The sequence below is a fragment of the Homarus americanus genome, unplaced genomic scaffold, assembly GCF_018991925.1.
Source record: "Homarus americanus isolate GMGI-L3 unplaced genomic scaffold, GMGI_Hamer_2.0 scaffold48354, whole genome shotgun sequence".
NCBI lineage: Eukaryota > Metazoa > Arthropoda > Malacostraca > Decapoda > Nephropidae > Homarus > Homarus americanus.
Genome location: NW_024723833.1, coordinates 5,676,619 through 5,695,859, shown reverse-complemented (window position 1 = coordinate 5,695,859; position 19,241 = coordinate 5,676,619). Strand labels below are relative to the sequence as shown.

At 35.5% G+C, this 19,241-nt stretch overlaps 1 protein-coding gene across 2 annotated transcripts in view; it reads left to right on the top strand.

Moving 5' to 3' along the window:
• The window catches only part of LOC121863782 (centrosomal protein of 135 kDa-like), an 84,237-nt gene that overhangs the window by 18,150 nt on the left and 46,846 nt on the right, over nucleotides 1-19,241 (top strand). For both annotated transcript variants that reach the window (XM_042362582.1, XM_042362581.1), the window contains exons 5-22: nucleotides 485-581; nucleotides 1,004-1,175; nucleotides 1,335-1,512; nucleotides 1,716-1,882; nucleotides 2,560-2,818; nucleotides 3,228-3,529; nucleotides 3,777-3,902; nucleotides 8,823-8,972; nucleotides 9,130-9,415; nucleotides 9,928-10,088; nucleotides 10,403-10,543; nucleotides 11,125-11,271; nucleotides 11,727-11,798; nucleotides 12,619-12,710; nucleotides 14,757-14,895; nucleotides 16,930-17,159; nucleotides 17,283-17,493; nucleotides 18,449-18,564. In XM_042362582.1, the coding sequence (XP_042218516.1) occupies nucleotides 485-581; nucleotides 1,004-1,175; nucleotides 1,335-1,512; nucleotides 1,716-1,882; nucleotides 2,560-2,818; nucleotides 3,228-3,529; nucleotides 3,777-3,902; nucleotides 8,823-8,972; nucleotides 9,130-9,415; nucleotides 9,928-10,088; nucleotides 10,403-10,543; nucleotides 11,125-11,271; nucleotides 11,727-11,798; nucleotides 12,619-12,710; nucleotides 14,757-14,895; nucleotides 16,930-17,159; nucleotides 17,283-17,493; nucleotides 18,449-18,564 (3,046 nt within the window). The remainder of the gene's footprint in view (nucleotides 1-484; nucleotides 582-1,003; nucleotides 1,176-1,334; nucleotides 1,513-1,715; nucleotides 1,883-2,559; nucleotides 2,819-3,227; nucleotides 3,530-3,776; nucleotides 3,903-8,822; nucleotides 8,973-9,129; nucleotides 9,416-9,927; nucleotides 10,089-10,402; nucleotides 10,544-11,124; nucleotides 11,272-11,726; nucleotides 11,799-12,618; nucleotides 12,711-14,756; nucleotides 14,896-16,929; nucleotides 17,160-17,282; nucleotides 17,494-18,448; nucleotides 18,565-19,241) is intronic.

The following is a 19,241-nucleotide window of genomic DNA, read 5'->3' as shown; positions in this document are numbered from 1 at the left end:
TGATTTTACTGTGTCGTGAACACAACAGACAAATAAAACACACCTAACTATGTGAGGCCTTGCTGAGTCTGACATTTCCAGGTAAACATTTTCTTATCCCTTAGTGCATCATGGTAGGTTAAAGTAAAAGGGTGACCAAGAATTTATGATAAGTTCCATCAGTATGGGTGGTAAAAAAGTTCTCTCAGTTTGAGTCAATCGGTTAGGATGGTTATTAATATTACTGTACTGACTAACTTTATTAAAAATCTGCAGTAAAATGTTTGACTGGCTATTTTTCTGAATGTTACATAAAGTTAGTCACCTTCAATATCATTACTGTACTTTCATTATTTGGTAACTTGTGTATGTATGATAATTTTTTTTTCATTGTACAGTACAGTATACTCATTTTTAGCATGTTAGTTTTCTCTGGATTTTCATGTAGCTTTTTTCAGGGGAAGACACACCTGTTAATGGCTATAACAAACATTTTTCCTATCAGGTGGACGGAGAAAGCCGATACCATTTCAACGTCAGCGTTTAGAAATCACTTCTCATCTTCCAGAAAACAACATGTCTTCCAGTAACAAGTGTTCAAAGTTAGTGTAATGCTTTGTGAATTCCTACTGTATACATCAACTGTTAACTGAATACTGTACAGTATAAGTAAATACTTAAACTTTGAAATGTTTGTGAAAGTATGTATTGGATATAAGTTGAGTTATCATGGTATATTGCCATATTAATTGTATTTATCCATAAGTATATACAAGAATTTTTCACTAATTGTGTTGATGTAACAAGATGATGAAGGTTCTTGGCCTCACTGACAGGTTCACATCTTAACATTTGTAAGATATCCGTGCATACCGAAATATGAAAAGTTCTCTGCCTTATTCTTATGGGTTTTTGCCTAATTCACTGAAATTCTTGACCTAATTCTTATAGGTTTGGGGCCTAACTATGACAGGTTCTGTGATGTGGAGTGTTTCCTACTATACTGCACATAACTTCCTTTCAGGTGTGGGTGTGCTGGTGGGAGTCAGAGTCAACGAAACAACAACAATGATGCCTACCTGGCTGATCTGTTGAGGATGACAGATCAGAAGCTGCTGGACCTGCAACAAGAAGTGGAGCGCAGCCAGCGTCATGCTAAGGAGAATGAAAACCAGTGTGCAACACTCAAGAAACAGGTGTGTTGAGTGGATTGAAGATTACTGTGTGCTACATTAATCATCAAAGGAACAGGAAATTCAAGTTCCTTTTGGTTCACTACATACAGAATTTGGTAAAAGAGAACGGTAGAGATAAGTATGAGAGAAGTCTTTTGGAAATAACTTTTTCTTTCCCAGATTTCAAACAGAGAAGCAGAGATCAACAGACTGCAGGGATTGTTGGAGGGAGGACGGACAGTGGCGGCGGTGATAGAGGACAATAGATTACAGGCAGCACATGCACACCTACACCAGTTACAGCTCCACAATGATATGCTCACCAAGACCAACATTCATCTCGAGAGTAAACTTAAAAGTAAGGTGGTGTGGAAATTTGCTTGTGAGTAATCTTAAATTGCTACTATATCTATATGGGAATTTGCTTGAGAATAAGCTTAGATATAAGGGTGTGAGACTGTCACCATAACTCACTTCATGTTTTCAGATCATTATTACTTGTTTTATGAATATTTGTGGTGTTTTCTAACTGTGTGTTGAAAGAACCTTTTGCATTTACAGATAATCTTGGAGACACTCATGATGCAATGAATCGAGCAGTGGAGTTGGCTGATGTCAACACAGATCTAACAAAAGAACTTCATAATGTAGAAAACACCAATCGGCTCCTGGAGGAAGACGTTTTTAACACTGCAGAAACTCTCACACAGCGACTAGATCACACAAAGGTAGCTTTGTTGGTTTATAGTTAATTAAAAGATGAACATGTGGTAAAATAGTATTATCAGCAGTATCCTCCATAGTTATTGAATTGCAAATTCTTAATTTATGCCTTGATGAGAAGATAGTCTTTCCAAATTACTGATAACTAATTTATCTTACTTCCTTCAGTTACAAAATATGCTGTAAATTCCTACTGTTTTCTTTGAGAGGGAAATGGCTACACTATATGTGTACAGTCCAAACTTTTTCTTGCAATGGTGTTGGTTGATTGGACAGGTACTGATAAGAATCTTAGTATTCAGAGTTAGTGGTTATCCTGCCCCCTTTATTTATTTGCTGAAAACATAAGGGGTAGTGAGGTCTTAGGCGAATACTCCACCAACTGTGCAAGTAAACCTCATGAATTTACTTTTTAATATGGGAGGCCATGTTGTTAGGGAATAACCAACCTAATTTGAAGAGAAGAGTGAGGTAGTCAATATTTAGGAGGGTTATTTGCATGAAAAAGTACATATACAGTATGGAAAGTCATTGGAATTTTCCTTCATAGATGAACATCCTGTCAAATAGGAACCAGTTGGTTTGATACAAAAAATCTTTAAACACTGATCTAAATGTTCCCAAACTTGTGCAATTTAAATTTGTGTTTGCCAGTTATGGTTTTTATTTTTATTCTCTGCAGACCAAACTTTTGAGCTGTAAAGCAGATTTAGCTGAGCAGCATCGCTTATATCACCTAATGCGTGATGAACGTGACCGACTGTATAAGGAGTTGATCCACGTTCGCCATGATTACTCAAAATTAACTCACGATCACACACGACTGGTAACGGAGCGGATGCCAATGCTGGATGAAAACAAGCGGATGGAAGATCTTTTACGGAAAGGGCAAGAGGAAAAGAAGACATTGGTAGATAAGATCAATCGCTTGACTGTATTATGTGAGTTATTTGACGTGGAAGGAATTTTTTTATTTATTTATTTATTTTTATTTTTATTTATTTTTTTTCTGCTTGACACATCCATTCCCAAATATCTGATACCCAGTTCTTTCTTTATTTATGCTAACTTGTAGTTCTCTCTGTCTTCCTTGACTTTATTTTCATAAATTTTGGTTACCTTCATTATCAGCTTTGGCCTAGTAAACACGCTCAAACTCATTTGCAAACATTTGGGATGAGGGGGTTGTGTGGGTGAGAGAAATTGCTGAAATGGGCTTAAATTATGTTATTTACAGGATATTTTATGTAGGCCACTTAGTATAGTGCAAAACTCTTTGAGATATTGACTAAATGATGGTTATTTTATTACTTTTGATTGATAATTTTCTCTTTCAAACTTTCTTTTCAGTACAAGAAACAGAAACCGATAAACTACGTCTCTCGGTGGATGGGGAATCTCTTCGTCAAACAGTTATTGAACTGAAGGCACAGAAAGATGCTTTAAACAAAAGTATTAGTGAGTTGAAGGAGGAAAAAGAAACTGCAGAACAAGGGAAAGCTTTCTATGCATCAGAGACGGAGAAGTTGATGGTACAGAACAAGGAGCAGGAGCAGGAACGTGACTACTACAAGGAGGAGATGCTCAAGTCTCAGGCTCAGAAGACTAACATGGAGCAGGAAAGGGACTTCTACAAGAACCAGACTGGAGAGGTACATCTATTATTATATTCAGTCTTTCATAAACAATTAAATCAACCTACTTCTGTATCTGTTGATGTCACTGTCCATATGACCGGCTAAACAACGTTCTCCATATATTCAGTACAGCGACAGTGTACATATTATATTAACACATTTCTTCATGTTCCTTAATTGATACAGTCCACTTACACACTATACATTCTTCGTGGTTCTTTATGGTGCTGTCTCCACCAATTAAGTTGTGAGTAATTTTCAGTTGTCAAGAGAGAAACAGTTGGTGGAACAGTCTCGATCATACATGGGTGATGATTTGGCAAAACTTCAAGCTCAATTCAAGCAAATGCAGCAGGAGAGAAATTATTTCAATGAACAACTGAATCAGGTAAAGATTTTTACTCCTGCTTATGATACAGTACTGTCAGTTCTTTAATTTGTTTCACAATTTTATTCTGAAAGCTTATATTTCTCTTTGTTTAATGCTATTCCTCATCCTAAATTAATGGGGTTGGATACTACATTTGGTTGTTTTGTAAACACTTGTATCCCTAAACGTTTAAAGGCGGTGGATACTTACCCTTGGTTGTCCATCATTCATTCTCTCTGTTTACCCGGTATTCATGTAATATGAGGTGTTTAGAATTAGAGGGGCCAGTGTGTCAAATATTCATTTTTAGAAAACATGCTTTAAAGTTTGTGCAAATATAAATTACTATAGCACCATACTGTGTGTACATATTTTTAGTATCATTCACAGATAATTATTATAATAAAAAAGGGAAGGTTTAAATGAGATACAGACCCTGAACAATGATAAAAAATGAGAACACTGCAACATGATATTAAATCTAGTTAGTATAATACAAGCAATAATTAGAATTAATAAAACTTTTAAATACCTAATAGTATTATTATTATGGATTTAAACCATCATAAATAGCAGAAATAAGGCAGAAACACAGAGAAGCTCCTTCGCTGTTTACCAAACGCATGAGACTGCCTTGGGAGGGATGTAACGCGGTCTCCCATTGGCTGCGACATGCTTGGTAACAGTAACACAGCACTGATTGGCTGCTGCCTTTTGCTTAATTGTCTCCTCAACACTTTGGTGCAAATGCTAGGCCCCACAGTGTGATGGAAGTACATGGCCAACACATCCACTATTTCAATGGCAAGAATGCACCAAATGGGCAAACAGTAGCCCTTTGAGAATCAGTCCATCTGATAGAGCATGGATAAGAGAAAATGGAGTTACGTAAAATGCATGGCTGTGGAGTCGAAGACAAAACCTTCGACTCCGACTCCTCAAATTTTTATGCTTCCGACTCCGACTCCTTGGCCTATTTGTAACAACTATTTCTACCATCCTAATTGTAATTTGTATGTTGTAACCTGCATAGGTAAAAAGTAAAACACCGTGGCTATACTGCTACAGCTTTATTAATGATCTGGACGATATTTAAGAACTACAAAAAGATGATAGGCTTGACTTTCAAAGTTTCAATCAAAAGAAAAATAAATTTATTAAGAATTCAAGATATTAACTAGAAAACACCATTTACATGTATATCTAAAAGTTCGATCTCAGCATATGAATTTTGTTTAAGCTCATAATCTGATGTGGATCTAAATGATGATCCTACAATTCCTTTTAAAGTAAAGTTATATATTTATGTACATTAAAGAAATGAATACCTTATTAAGGAAAATGGATAAACCTTACATGATTAAGTTATTAAATTAAATTTGCCTTAATCTCACCAAAAACAGGTTGTAGCTAATTGTTTTGTAGCTGAGAGCCTCTGTGCAGTTTTCAACGAAACAAAATTTGATATAATTCAAAATTTCAAATGGTAAAGAAGAGACTATCGTCCAAAATTATAGTGCTATACTGTGCCTGCTACAATAAATTCATAATAATGCTTATAAAATGGAAATAAATTCTTTTAATAATTTAAGAAAATTAGTGGGATCAGTGGAATCACTGCAATGAATATGCCTGAGTTCATATATTTGTTCTTAGGAACAGAATAGCTTCAGTCGGAGTCGGTCGGAGTCTGGACAATTTTACCGACTCCGACTCCACAAGCCGAAATTTCCTCCGACTCCTCGACTCCGACTCCGACTCCACAGCCCTGAATTAGGTACTCCTGAATGTGCTGCTTAAGGATCTGTTAACCAAAATTTGATATCTTGATTATAACTTGTTCAAATGGCTTTTAGAAAATGTTCAAATGATTTTTAGAATATTTTAATTACTTTTGCAATGCTAATTACTCGCCACTTATGGGTTTTCGAGGTCATTTCTTGGTGCTTGTGTATTATTCTGGATGTACTTAAATAGTTAGGCACATTAAATTTTAGTTCAGAGAGAAAAAGTATTTTTGGCCAAAAATCCTTTTAGGCTTTAGACTTACAATTTTTGTCATTTCGGCCAAAAAATGGATTTTGTTCAAAATTTCAGTATAGGTACTCCTGAATGTGCTGCTTAAGGATCTGTTAACCAAAATTTGATATCTTGATTATAACTTGTTCAAATGGCTTTTAGAAAATGTTCAAATGATTTTTAGAATATTTTAATTACTTTTGCAATGCTAATTACTCGCCACTTATGGGTTTTCGAGGTCATTTCTTGGTGCTTGTGTATTATTCTGGATGTACTTAAATAGTTAGGCACATTAAATTTTAGTTCAGAGAAAAAAGTATTTTTGGCCAAAAATCCTTTAAGGCTTTAGACTTACAATTTTGTCATTTCGGCCAAAAAATGGATTTTGTTAAAAATTTCAGTATAGGTACTCCTGAATGTGCTGCTTAGGATCTGTTAACCAAAATTTGATATCTTGATTATAACTTGTTCAAATGGCTTTTAGAAAATGTTCAAATGATTTTTAGAATATTTTAATTACTTTTGCAATGCTAATTACTCGCCACTTATGGGTTTTCGAGGTCATTTCTTGGTGCTTGTGTATTATTCTGGATGTACTTAAATAGTTAGGCACATTAAATTTTAGTTCAGAGAGAAAAAGTATTTTTGGCCAAAAATCCTTTAAGGCTTTAGACTTACAATTTTCGTCATTTCGGCCAAAAAATGGATTTTGTTAAAAATTTCAGTATAGGTACTCCTGAATGTGCTGCTTAAGGATCTGTTAACCAAAATTTGATATCTTGATTATAACTTGTTCAAATGGCTTTTAGAAAATGTTCAAATGATTTTTAGAATATTTTAATTACTTTTGCAATGCTAATTACTCGCCACTTATGGGTTTTCGAGGTCATTTCTTGGTGCTTGTGTATTATTCTGGATGTACTTAAATAGTTAGGCACATTAAATTTTAGTTCAGAGAGAAAAAGTATTTTTGGCCAAAAATCCTTTAAGGCTTTAGACTTACAATTTTTGTCATTTTCGGCCAAAAAATGGATTTTGTTCAAAATTTCAGTATAGGTACTCCTGAATGTGCTGCTTAAGGATCTGTTAACCAAAATTTGATATCTTGATTATAACTTGTTCAAATGGCTTTTAGAAAATGTTCAAATGATTTTTAGAATATTTTAATTACTTTTGCAATGCTAATTACTCGCCACTTATGGGTTTTCGAGGTCATTTCTTGGTGCTTGTGTATTATTCTGGATGTACTTAAATAGTTAGGCACATTAAATTTTAGTTCAGAGAGAAAAAGTATTTTTGGCCAAAAATCCTTTAAGGCTTTAGACTTACAATTTTTGTCATTTCGACCAAAAAATGGATTTTGTTCAAAATTTCAGTATAGGTACTCCTGAATGTGCAAAGGATCTGTTAACCAAAATTTGATATCTTGATTATAACTTGTTCAAATGGCTTTTAGAAAATGTTCAAATGATTTTTAGAATATTTTAATTACTTTTGCAATGCTAATTACTCGCCACTTATGGGTTTTCGAGGTCATTTCTTGGTGCTTGTGTATTATTCTGGATGTACTTAAATAGTTAGGCACATTAAATTTTAGTTCAGAGAGAAAACGTATTTTTGGCCAAAAATCCTTTAAGGCTTTAGACTTACAATTTTTGTCATTTTCGGCCAAAAAATGGATTTTGTTCAAAATTTCAGTATAGGTACCAGGGCTGTGGAGTCGAAGACAAAACCTTCGACTCCGACTCCTCAAATTTTTATGCTTCCGACTCCGACTCCTTGGCCTATTTGTAACAACTATTTCTACCATCCTAATTGTAATTTGTATGTTGTAACCTGCATAGGTAAAAAGTAAAACACCGTGGCTATACTGCTACAGCTTTATTAATGATCTGGACGATATTTAAGAACTACAAAAAGATGATAGGCTTGACTTTCAAAGTTTCAATCAAAAGAAAAATAAATTTATTAAGAATTCAAGATATTAACTAGAAAACACCATTTACATGTATATCTAAAAGTTCGATCTCAGCATATGAATTTTGTTTAAGCTCATAATCTGATATGGATCTAAATGATGATCCTACAATTCCTTTTAAAGTAAAGTTTTATATTTATGTACATTAAAGAAATGAATACCTTATTAAGGAAAATGGATAAACCTTACATGATTAAGTTATTAAATTAAATTTGCCTTAATCTCACCAAAAACAGGTTGTAGCTAATTGTTTTGTAGCTGAGAGCCTCTGTGCAGTTTTCAACGAAACAAAATTTGATATAATTCAAAATTTCAAATGGTAAAGAAGAGACTATCGTCCAAAATTATACTGTAGTGCTATACTGTGCCTGCTACAATAAATTCATAATAATGCTTATAAAATGGAAATAAATTCTTTTAATAATTTAAGAAAATTAGTGGGATCAGTGGAATCACTGCAATGAATATGCCTGAGTTCATATATTTGTTCTTAGGAACAGAATAGCTTCAGTCGGAGTCGGAGTCTGGACAATTTTACCGACTCCGACTCCACAAGCCGAAATTTCCTCCGACTCCGACTCCGACTCCACAGCCCTGGTAGTAGTAGTAGTGGTCAGGGCTGTGGAGTCGGAGTAAATTTCGGCATATGTAGGATTCTGCCAAAGATGGGTGGGGTAATAGTAATGACTGTGTTCACGGGTGGGAGTATAATTAATAAGAAATTGCCTCTTGCCTTGTTTAAATTCTATTAACAGTAGACCTCAGATGCTGATGATTGTACTGTATGTGTATCTAGAAAATTTATAGAATTATGAGTATTTTGTTTAGAACAAAACTCTTGATATGAGGGGATCAGTTAACCCCTCTGCCTCCAACTGGTGTGTTATAACCAATTTGCTTTCACTCGTTAGTTAATTAAAAAAAACTGTCTCTCCGTTAAGACTCAAGGAGAGAAAAGACAGGCAGAGAGGGAGCGGGAATACTACAGCGAGCAGGTGATACAACTGCTGGATATCCTCAAAAGCAAACCGTCATCTACGCCCTCCACTCCCATGCAGATTGGGAGGCCACGACCGAAACCCATTTCTCCGGTTAGTCAAAAATATATTTTATGGAGAATTATCTTAAGAGTAAGATGCTGGCTTTATGGTGCCTGCAGCAGTTTGAGTTGAATGAGTTGTAATTGGTAATTACATAATTGTTATAAAATGTTTGAGATCATTATTATTTATGTTCTCTATGTTGCAGGAAAATGAGATAGCACGTTTGACACATGAACGAGATGTTCTGAAACAAGAGCGTGACTTCTACAAGATGCAGTACCAGTCAGTGAAGAGTCAACAGGCAGGAGGTTCTGCAGCTTCCATAGTATCTGGTGGTATGGGAGTTGGTCCACCAGGCACAGGTGTTGGTGCCCCATCAGCTCTTGGTCCCCTGCCTATGGGCCCGGCTACTGCAGCTCCTTCAGCAGGCGGGCCAACAACTGTAGGTTCTGTTAGTCCTCCACCCAGGCCACAATCTGTACCAACAGGGGGTAAGTATTGATTACATACTACCAATTAATGATGGTACAAAATAGAAATTGCCAATAGTTAGTCTCTGTAAATTATTAGTTTTTAGTACTGTTTTGTGTAGCTGTATTATGGCATAAGCAAGGTTGATAAGGTAAATGCTGTATGAAACTTTGAAAAAAAATAACAATTTGTGTGGAATGATGAAGTCTTTAAAATCTTTACTATCTAATTTTCATTTATACTCTGTTAAGCCTTTGTCCACTATAATACTGGACATTTACTGTACATATGTTATTCTTAATGCTTTCATAGATATGATCTGCTTTGGTACTCCCCTAACAAGGCCCCAGATCTTAAAACCCATCACAAGCCAGCATCACCCGTCAACATGTTTTGCCTCCAAAATCATATGACACCACAATTTTATTCATTCATGCATGCTTCTGTTTTCTGCTGTCTTTACTCCAACTAATCCTTCCGTCTCATCCTCGTCCTTCACTTCCCCATCCTACAATTAACCTTTGAATTACAGCTGTTGATGTGGAAACTGTTAGAAGGGAGAGAGATTTCTTCAAACAACAAATGGAGTATTTCAGACAGCAGTTGAACTTGCAGTTGTCTCGTGGGGCTCCAACTGCTGCTGCTCCTGGTGCTGTTGACACTGACCGTCCCCAGCGCTCTCCTCTCATCCGGGTACAGATATGCTGGTTATTGTTGTCACTGAAATGGAAACTTTTTTCAGGATCTTTTATAAAAAATATGACCACAAGTTCGTGGGTTTCTGGTTTGAATCCTGGCTGGAGTGGATGATTTGACATTTGTGATACATCTTCACTCTTTTTGTTAAAACTGTTAATATGCACTCTTTCTCTATTCTATAACTGCTCTTCATTTCTTGTTATAGTTCTCTCCGTGACCATTATGCTTTTCTACCAGTCATCCCGATTTCTGGTACCATATCTTGTACTTTATTTAATTGTTGGTGTGAATGTACAAATTTCTTCTAGGCAGCATCAGAAGCATCACCACTGCATGATGTGGACTCTGCAACATTAAGAAATGAGATGAGAGTGTACCAGCAGGAGCGAGATTTCTTCAGACAACAGTATGAGAATCTTAAGGCCAGTCTTGCACAGCCACTTCCTCGGGTAAACTATAATGGAAGTTTTTATTCTTGGTTCCTCCCTTCTTCATTTATATAGAGTGAAATCTTGCTGTAAGAGATTTGTTATAATACCAGTGTCCAGTAACTGAAGTACAGTATCTCAAGCTTGTCCCAAATCTTATTAGGACTTTAAGAGATGTTTTTGTTCTCACCGGACAACATGGCTCGGGTAGATATTTAAAAAAAAGAAAAAAAGTGAATGTATGTGTAGAAAGAGGTAGGATACATAAGGGAAGCCTGATACACATTCACTCACTGTGAGGGTTGGTGCTTGAGTAATACAAACTGTTACTGGCTGGTCAGTCATATATATTCACGGTTTCAAACATTCTGTGGTATTATTTGCACAAATTACTGGTACAGTAATTTAATTGACTAATTGGAATCAGCATAGTTTCACTGCACATGTATTTCAGGGCATTATCAGTTCAGATACTCAGGTACAGTAACGGTACACAATATACTGTTTATCCATATATAACAGACAATTAGTACATAAATTAGAAAATAATGATATGAAATACATATGACTTTAGTAAGTGTACATTGTTGCGATAACTTTAGGCCGGAGAAGAAGAAGACATCAGTAACTTGGTCCGTGAGAGGGATATGTTTCATCAGGAGCGCGACTTCTTCCGGACTCAGTACAACGACATCTCCCGCAGGATTGCCCAGATTACCTCAACCACTCCTTCAGTATCACAAACCATCGTAAGTGTTTTTTCAGCGCTTTGGTTTGTTATTGTGATGTTAACTGTGATAGCTTATGTCTTTATATTTGACTTACACTGTTCCTTTTATTTTATGTGATTGATTGACTAACTAAAGGCCTGTCTCATACTCTTATTGGATTATTATTTATGCAATATTTCATTTCGCTATCCATGTAGTTCATTAATACAGCCAATATTATTCTTGTCTGCGATATACTGTATAAGATATTCTAAAGTATTGGCCATACAACCTAACTATTAACCAAAACAGTACAGTACTGTACACTCAACCTCCTCACACATTTCTGTACTCATGACCTACAAAATATTTGAAGCTAGGTAAAAGGTACCGTACATATTGTCTGAAAGATGAGGATAAAAGTGAGTTTGTGTTGTCGTGGTATTTTCTTGTTGCTTTCTGCACTTGTCTTACACCATTTTTTTTTTCCACAGAGGCAGGAAATGGAAGCTCTCATGTCAGAGAAGCGGGGGCTAAGCATAACCAAGGCAGATCTTGAGGCACAGGTACGTTTTTTATGCTGTATTGTTAGTATGAAGTGATTTCATTTTACAAAAGTCTTTTTTATTATGATACAGTACTCAGAAAGATTCACAGTACCATATACAATAATGTGAATGTCAAATTAGGCAATCAAAACCTTTTAAAAATGGAAACTTGATATTAAACAAATCAGTTCAGTTTTGTTGCTCATGGGCAGCCTCTTCATTTGTAACAAAGTCAGTCTCACTTATTCTGTTACAATGGAAGAGGATAGCAGTGGGCATCAGTTCTGTACTCTATTGTTTTAATACAGGATTTTGTTTTTTGATGTAGGTTTGATTACCAAGATGTTTTATGATATTGCAGGTGGTTGGTTTGTACTGAAATGTGTATTTTTATGCTGTGATATATACAGCTCCTCCCCGACTTACGACCACCCGGACATACGACCGTCTCAGTCGTACCAAAATTTTGTCAAATTACGTATTTTCGAGTCCCAACGTCAGTGATTGCGCTGTGTACTGACAAAATATTCGTATGTACAGTATATCCCTTTAAAATGGCTGGCAAGCTTAAAGGTGAGAGTTTTGTGGTGCTGAGAAGAAAAAGAGAGACCCATTTTAGATTATCTATATTATTTAAGCATTTTCGACTTACGACCTGGATTTGGGTCCCTAACCCCATCGTAAGTCGGGGAGGAGCTGTATAAAATAACACCTGCACAGTTGACATTTTTTTTAGAAATAATAAATTTGTTAATTAGAATTAAAGTGTTTTGAATATACTGTATAGAGCATATGTGTACGTATTGTTTGTGTTTATAAAGAAAACTTGGACTTTCAGGTAAGATCTCTTACTGAGAAGCTGTTGGAAGCTGAACGTGAGAAAAATGAGATAGACAGTCACACAAGAGAATTACACTCAGCCATTGAGAAGTAAGTAAGGAGGAACTACAGTATACTGATCAGTAAATAATGAAATGTTTGTTGGCATAATAATATTCAGTAGTTGCTGAAATTATATCAAGAATGTGAAATCATTACTGTACCATGAGTTGAAGAGTGACTGTCATCCAACTTTTGACAGCCACCACCATTGTAACTGTGGAATTCTTTGTGGTTTTAATCCATTATATTGTTTATATCGTAAAAATTTGATGACTTTAGATTGTAACATTATGTAAATTAGAGCTATTGGGCTCATCAGGGGGTAATTTAGCCTACTTTAAGTTTTTTTTTATGCTATGTTGGAGAAGAAATAATTTTGCGTGTTTTTAGATACCCGGTATGCATTTGGGTCCTTAATAATGTCTTCAGAAATAATGTGCATCTTAACATTTTTTAAGAATTTACAGGAGCATTTTTTCTTTATACAGGAGTATATATATATATATATATATATATATATATATATATATATATATATATATATATATATATATATATATATATATATATATATATATATATATATATATATATATATATATATATATATATATATATATATGCAAGTAAATCACTGTAGGTGCGCGTGATCTAGGTATATGCTGATAAACACAAGGAAAGAAGAAAACACGAAGTTCCCAAGCGCTTTCGTGTAATTCACATCTTCAAATATTTCACTTTCTGGACCATGGGAATTATTAATCATTAGTGCAACATGAAGGAAAATAGCGGTGTCAAATTTTATGTACGTACATTAACTACAAACATAATAAGGTGTCCATCAATGAAGTTTCAATTTTGTTTACCAATTATGGGTTAAAAATAGAACCCTCAGGTTTATTGGGCCCAGTAATTTCTGGCAGATATTTTTATAAAGATTTAAGTTTTTTACAAAATGTTTTTATTGATTTGTCTGTAGGTGCTAGTTCATTTGTTCCAGGTGTGGAGAAGTTGATCTAATAATGGTGAGGACATATAAACCAGTTAAGGGGGCATCAACATGAATGATTGTGTCACATTTGTTGAACCTAACATTCTAGATACAGTATTCATGAAACTGGAGACATTATTAAGAAATCAGAAAAGAGAAGCTGTTCTTTCCCCCACGAGTTTGATGATCTCATTGTACGTTAACTGCAGTCACAGCTATTGCATTGCTTATCCTTTATTTTATAGCTACAGGGGGTCCCCGGGTTACGAACGGGTTCCGTTCCTGAGGACGTTCATAAGTCGGATGTGTACGTTAGTCGGAACACATGCTATATGTATACTGTACTTATGAAGCAATATTTAAAATCCCACTATCATAGCCTAAGTCCTTATATAGTACATCTAAAATCACTTAATTTAGGACAAAAGAAGAAATAGAATGACAAAATTCAGTAGATGAAAGTAAAAAATTTGTCATCAGGTATATAAAATAATGTAAATTTCAAGTTTAACCCGTTCGTATTGGCGGGCGGGCATAAGTCGGGGACCTTCTGTATACCGTACACAAATACCTTACTGCCTTCATTTCTATGTTTTGTATAAAAAATGGTTTATGTTTGACTGTATAAGCTGATAATATACTTTTTGTTGTGTCAACACTGTCAATAGGATTAAACAGATAATTACAACTTAATCCAGTTTATTGTTACACTATATTTTGTGCTTTCCTGGCATCATTTGTGTGTTAAGATATTATATTATAACATAATTTATGTATTTCTGGAACCATTTGTTTCATCACTGCTCTGGGCCCATTAGTCCCATTTTATATCATGCACAGCCCCAGCAAGATCCTACTTAATGTTGTTATAAAACTCAGAATTGTGCAGCATATCTTTTTTGTAATCTTACAATAATTTTAAAAGTTGGGCCTAATTTACAGTGGCTTTTTCCATTGAAGAATGTGGGTATATTTTTTATCATGAATTATTTAACCTTGTTAACAGAATCTAGCTTTTTATATGAATCCCCATCATCATTTTGTGGCCATTTTCCACATTTGAAGAAGCTTTATCTTATGAACATATCTAATATATTTTACAGGCTTCAGGATGCAGCCACTCAAAGATATCCACCATCTACCCAGGCCTTCATCATGGAAATTAGGAAGGCACGAGATGCAGCCATGGGTGACCTGGATAAGGTTAAGAAGGAGCGAGATCACCTGAGGGAGAAACTGAGGGTAGGTTATGATGTGCTGTCTGGTGGTTTTCGTTTAGCCAGATGTAGTGATGACATGGAATTTATACAGTACAGTATATGTCTTGGCTTATTGGTTTTCAGCTGCTCCATCAGTGATCTTACTCAAACAGTATTGAAAAAAAATCACATGCAGTTGATTGATGGTGTAGAACGTTGCTTTTTTATCTTTCAAGCCTTTTCCTACTTAATGTAGGGGACCAGAAACAAGAGCAGACGCACGCACGCACATTTTTCCTTTATTTGTTGTTATTCATTCTTTCTTGCTACTTTAATTGAGGTATATTGCTTTGGTTCACTATTTCAATAGCATCTCCAAATCTGGTTACCCCTGTTGCCTCACAGAAGCCAGTATCACCCATCAGCAGCTCGTCCTTCCCCAACGATTACTCGCTGCAATGCTCTTGGGTCTTTCATGCATGCTGCTGTACGTATACTGGATGTCCATTTCTTTCACCTTTAGAACATCCTTTTATCTCCTTGATATTTCCTTTGCTTCCTACAATCCACATATGATTTACACGCTACTAACATTACAGTATCTATCCATTCTATACCCTTACCACTTGGGCAGACCCTGATCCACCCAATTCCTTATTTCTTATTTTCTACATCCTGTTCCCCACATATTGCTTTCTCAATACACTCACATTTCTTAACTCATTCACTAACAAATTTAATTTTCATCTTAATTATCCACCAGAGTTGTGTCGTCTGGAAACAACAGGTGACTTACCTCCTAGGTTATACAGTGGTCCCTCGGTTAACAAGCGCCTCGGTTAACGAGTTACCTTCCATAAGATTCTTAACTTCGGTTAACGAGCAATCCCTCGATTAACGAGTTTCTTACGAGCCGACCTCCACATGTTTTAGCTTGCATTTAGCGGTCCACCAGCTGTAGTATTAGTCTGCCAATACAGTAATCGGTTTTAGGGCTTAAATTCCTTGCCCTTTTAGTAAATATCAAGAAGTTTATACTATTCAATAATTTTAAAAGTTTAATATTAAATTTTTTAGTCATTTTAACAGTTATTGAACATAGTTGAAGGTAAGGTCACTAGTTTGTGGCACGCCATCCAGCCTGCCAACACAGCATACAGGTGTCAGTCTTTGTGTCTTTTCAGTGGAGGTAACATCTTGCTTGAGACTCTCTTCAACTAAATGCTTTTTTTCTGTGTTTACAAGCAAATTATTGGTCATTTTGAAAATTATTTTACATATTGACAATATATAATGCAGTGCAGTGTTGATTTAAAGAAAATAATCTTGAATTACACCAAGAGAACTAAAATTTTATGGGTGAAATGGCGCCATGGGGAGACTTCTCTTCCACCCCAATGCCTTCTCCTCCACCCCCATTCTAATTCCCATCATCATCATCATCAAGGAGCCTTCTACATACACACCTCAAAGTACGTGTACTTTACTACCTTTTTTGTTGAATTTAGGCTATTTTCGGGGAGCTGGAACCAATTACCCAAAAACCCATTGAAACAATGGTTTCGGTTAACGAGCAACCTTCTAGAACGGATTGTGCTCGTTAACCGAGGGACCACTGTAAAGTGAAATAGGTGTGTAAAGATGTCATATTAGATGATGCTTGAAAATTGATTGTAGATCATGTGCAGGGGAATTATTTTAAATATAATCATGGTAATATAAACAAGCTTAACAACACACTATGCATTGTGAATTGTTATAAAACATTGTGAATCAGTGTAGATGCTGAAGATTAATTTTGTGTTCTTTGTCATAGAAGATGTGGATATGAGATAATGTCTGGATGTTTTTTACTTGATCATGCACCTCCTCATCCTGTCCCTCTTATCTCAAATGTCTTACTCCATCCTCTCCTCCTCTCTGAGATTTCTGTATCCCTTGATCTGCCACACCCCAGTAGGAAAGGGTTTGAAGATTAATGTATAATTTTCCTAAATTTTATTATGGAATTAAACTAAGTTATGATTTAATTTCAGTGCACTGTAATTAATATTAACATGCCTTTTATATTATATAGGAGGCAACTTCTCATCAAATTCGAGAGAAAGCAACTTTAGAGGAAGAAGCATCTAATCTCCGTCGCCAAACGGAAGAAGGAGGCCGGACAGTGACGGACTTGCAGCAGCGCCTTCACTCCCAAGCTGCTCTGATTGCATCCTTGCAAGATCAGGTGCAGAACCTGCAGGAAGCCCTTCAACAAGCTCATGGTGAGCTGGGTCTCCAGGGCAAGCAGTCAGATGAGATCAAGTACGTTTATGTTGTACAGTATTTTTTTGTCTCTTGTTCAATGTTTATTTGTCACAAAACAAATATATGTACAAGTATATGTGTGCATTGTGGATATGCAACAGATTTTATATTCTTTTACAGAAAACTCCTGAATAGGAAAGTAGGGGAGATGGGGGATGCTGAACATCAGCTTGAGTTCCGTCTTAATCAATTGTCAATGGCTCAGGCTCGGGTCAAGGAGCTGGAGGCTGAGCTATCAAGAGTAAATGAAGAACTTGTTGATGCCAGAGCAGAGGGTTCAACCATGAGGAATAATGTCAGCCGCCTCGATCATGATAAAGATCGTCTCAGTGTAAGTTGGTGTTACTATATGTTGAATTTTTATTTTCTTCATTAATATGGAAACAATGTCTCCTCTTAGTTGTGTACTTTGATGCCTTTATTTGAGTGGTGTTATTGTCTTTTATATCATTATATCTTACATTTACACCATTTTAGCTTTTATAGACATTTTCTATAAATTTTGGATATTGAAGTTCTTTACCAGGTCATATACACCAGTATCCCTCTGATGCAAACAGGGATATTTTGTTGAAGGACATGACTAAATGAGTTTGATTTTAGTCTGCTAAGGTGGGTTAGACTTAATGAAAGAATGGGAAGCACTAGATTCTGAAGAGAGTGTGATTCAGAGGTTGATGGTTGGATAGAGAGAGAGAAAAAAGAAAACCAAATAAGTGTTAAAAGATGGAATAGATACAAGGGAGATGTGTATTCAGAATATGTGAATGACAATAAACCATGGTGATAAGTGGTCTCTTCTATTACTGTACACACTCTTACAACCTCATTCACTAAAATTCATATTACTGTCGTGCATGGTATTTGAATATTTTAGGCAACTATCTTTGAAACATAAAGCCAGATTTCTCAGGAAAGTAAAGATGTAACATGTAACAGTGTGTGTTGTAATAGAAGAATCCACTTGCCACCATGCATTACTGTCATTCACATAATTTAATGCTGATTCCTGACCCACCCTTCTGGTAGTTGGTCTTTTTCACAGTCCTTTCATATTTTGTTGGGTTCAGTTAAGGATCTCCTTTGTTTACTGTTGGTCAGTTTTTTGTATACAATAGGGTTTGTTTACTGCCACCTCAATTTCTTAGCCCAGACACTGACGTTTTTTATTTCAGTTTAAGATATAACTCAATCCTTTTATATGAAGAAACTTTTATAACTATGATATTAAGAAGGTGGCATATAAGGAATTACAGTAACATGCTTTTTCTTTTTTGTTTCATCAGGCTGAATTAGACACAAAAACTGAGCATGTAGCAAACCTGAGGGAAGAACTGCGCAAAAAAGAAGCATTGATAGCAACGCTCGAGGGCAACATAATGAAACTAGAAGGGAAACTTGAGTAAGTATCCAGTTTGTGTATACCATACTAATAGATATATTTAATGCTATAAATCCGATATTTGTGTTAATATAAATTTTTGAGTTCTGAAAGTTTGAACTGATAAACATTTATGTGTTGAGTTGAAGTTCCAAGTCCATGACTAACTCTGGCTGTTTAAACTCTCCTGAGTGTCATTTGTTCCAGGTAGGCTCAAAGCTTGACCACTCTGAACAAACCTAAATTATTGAAGTCCAAAGCAAAGATGAGAAAATAATTGGATAAGTGTTCATCATCATCCAACTTTTGTCATTTTATAAGTTTTTGTAATAGTAACATTTTAGTATTGAGAGACATCCTACACTGCTTATTGGTCATGAATTCTCTCCCACAAGTCATATTTTTTAAACTATTAGGTGTTGTAATGAACCTGTCAGCCTTGAGTAGGGTATGTTGTGATAGTCATTCTGTGTAAACATTCCAAATACTTTTGTCTACAGGAATTTTTATTTCCAATGTTGTCTAAAAAAAAACTTGGTTTTCATATTACACAGTGTCTTTTTAGTTAGCTTTATCAGTTTCAATTATTACTGATCCTACATCAGAATGCAGCAGCCCTTTGGAATGTGGCAGGCACTGTTAGAAGGAATCTTGCAAGTCACCTAAATCTTTTCTTCAGCCTTGAAGTACATTTTGTC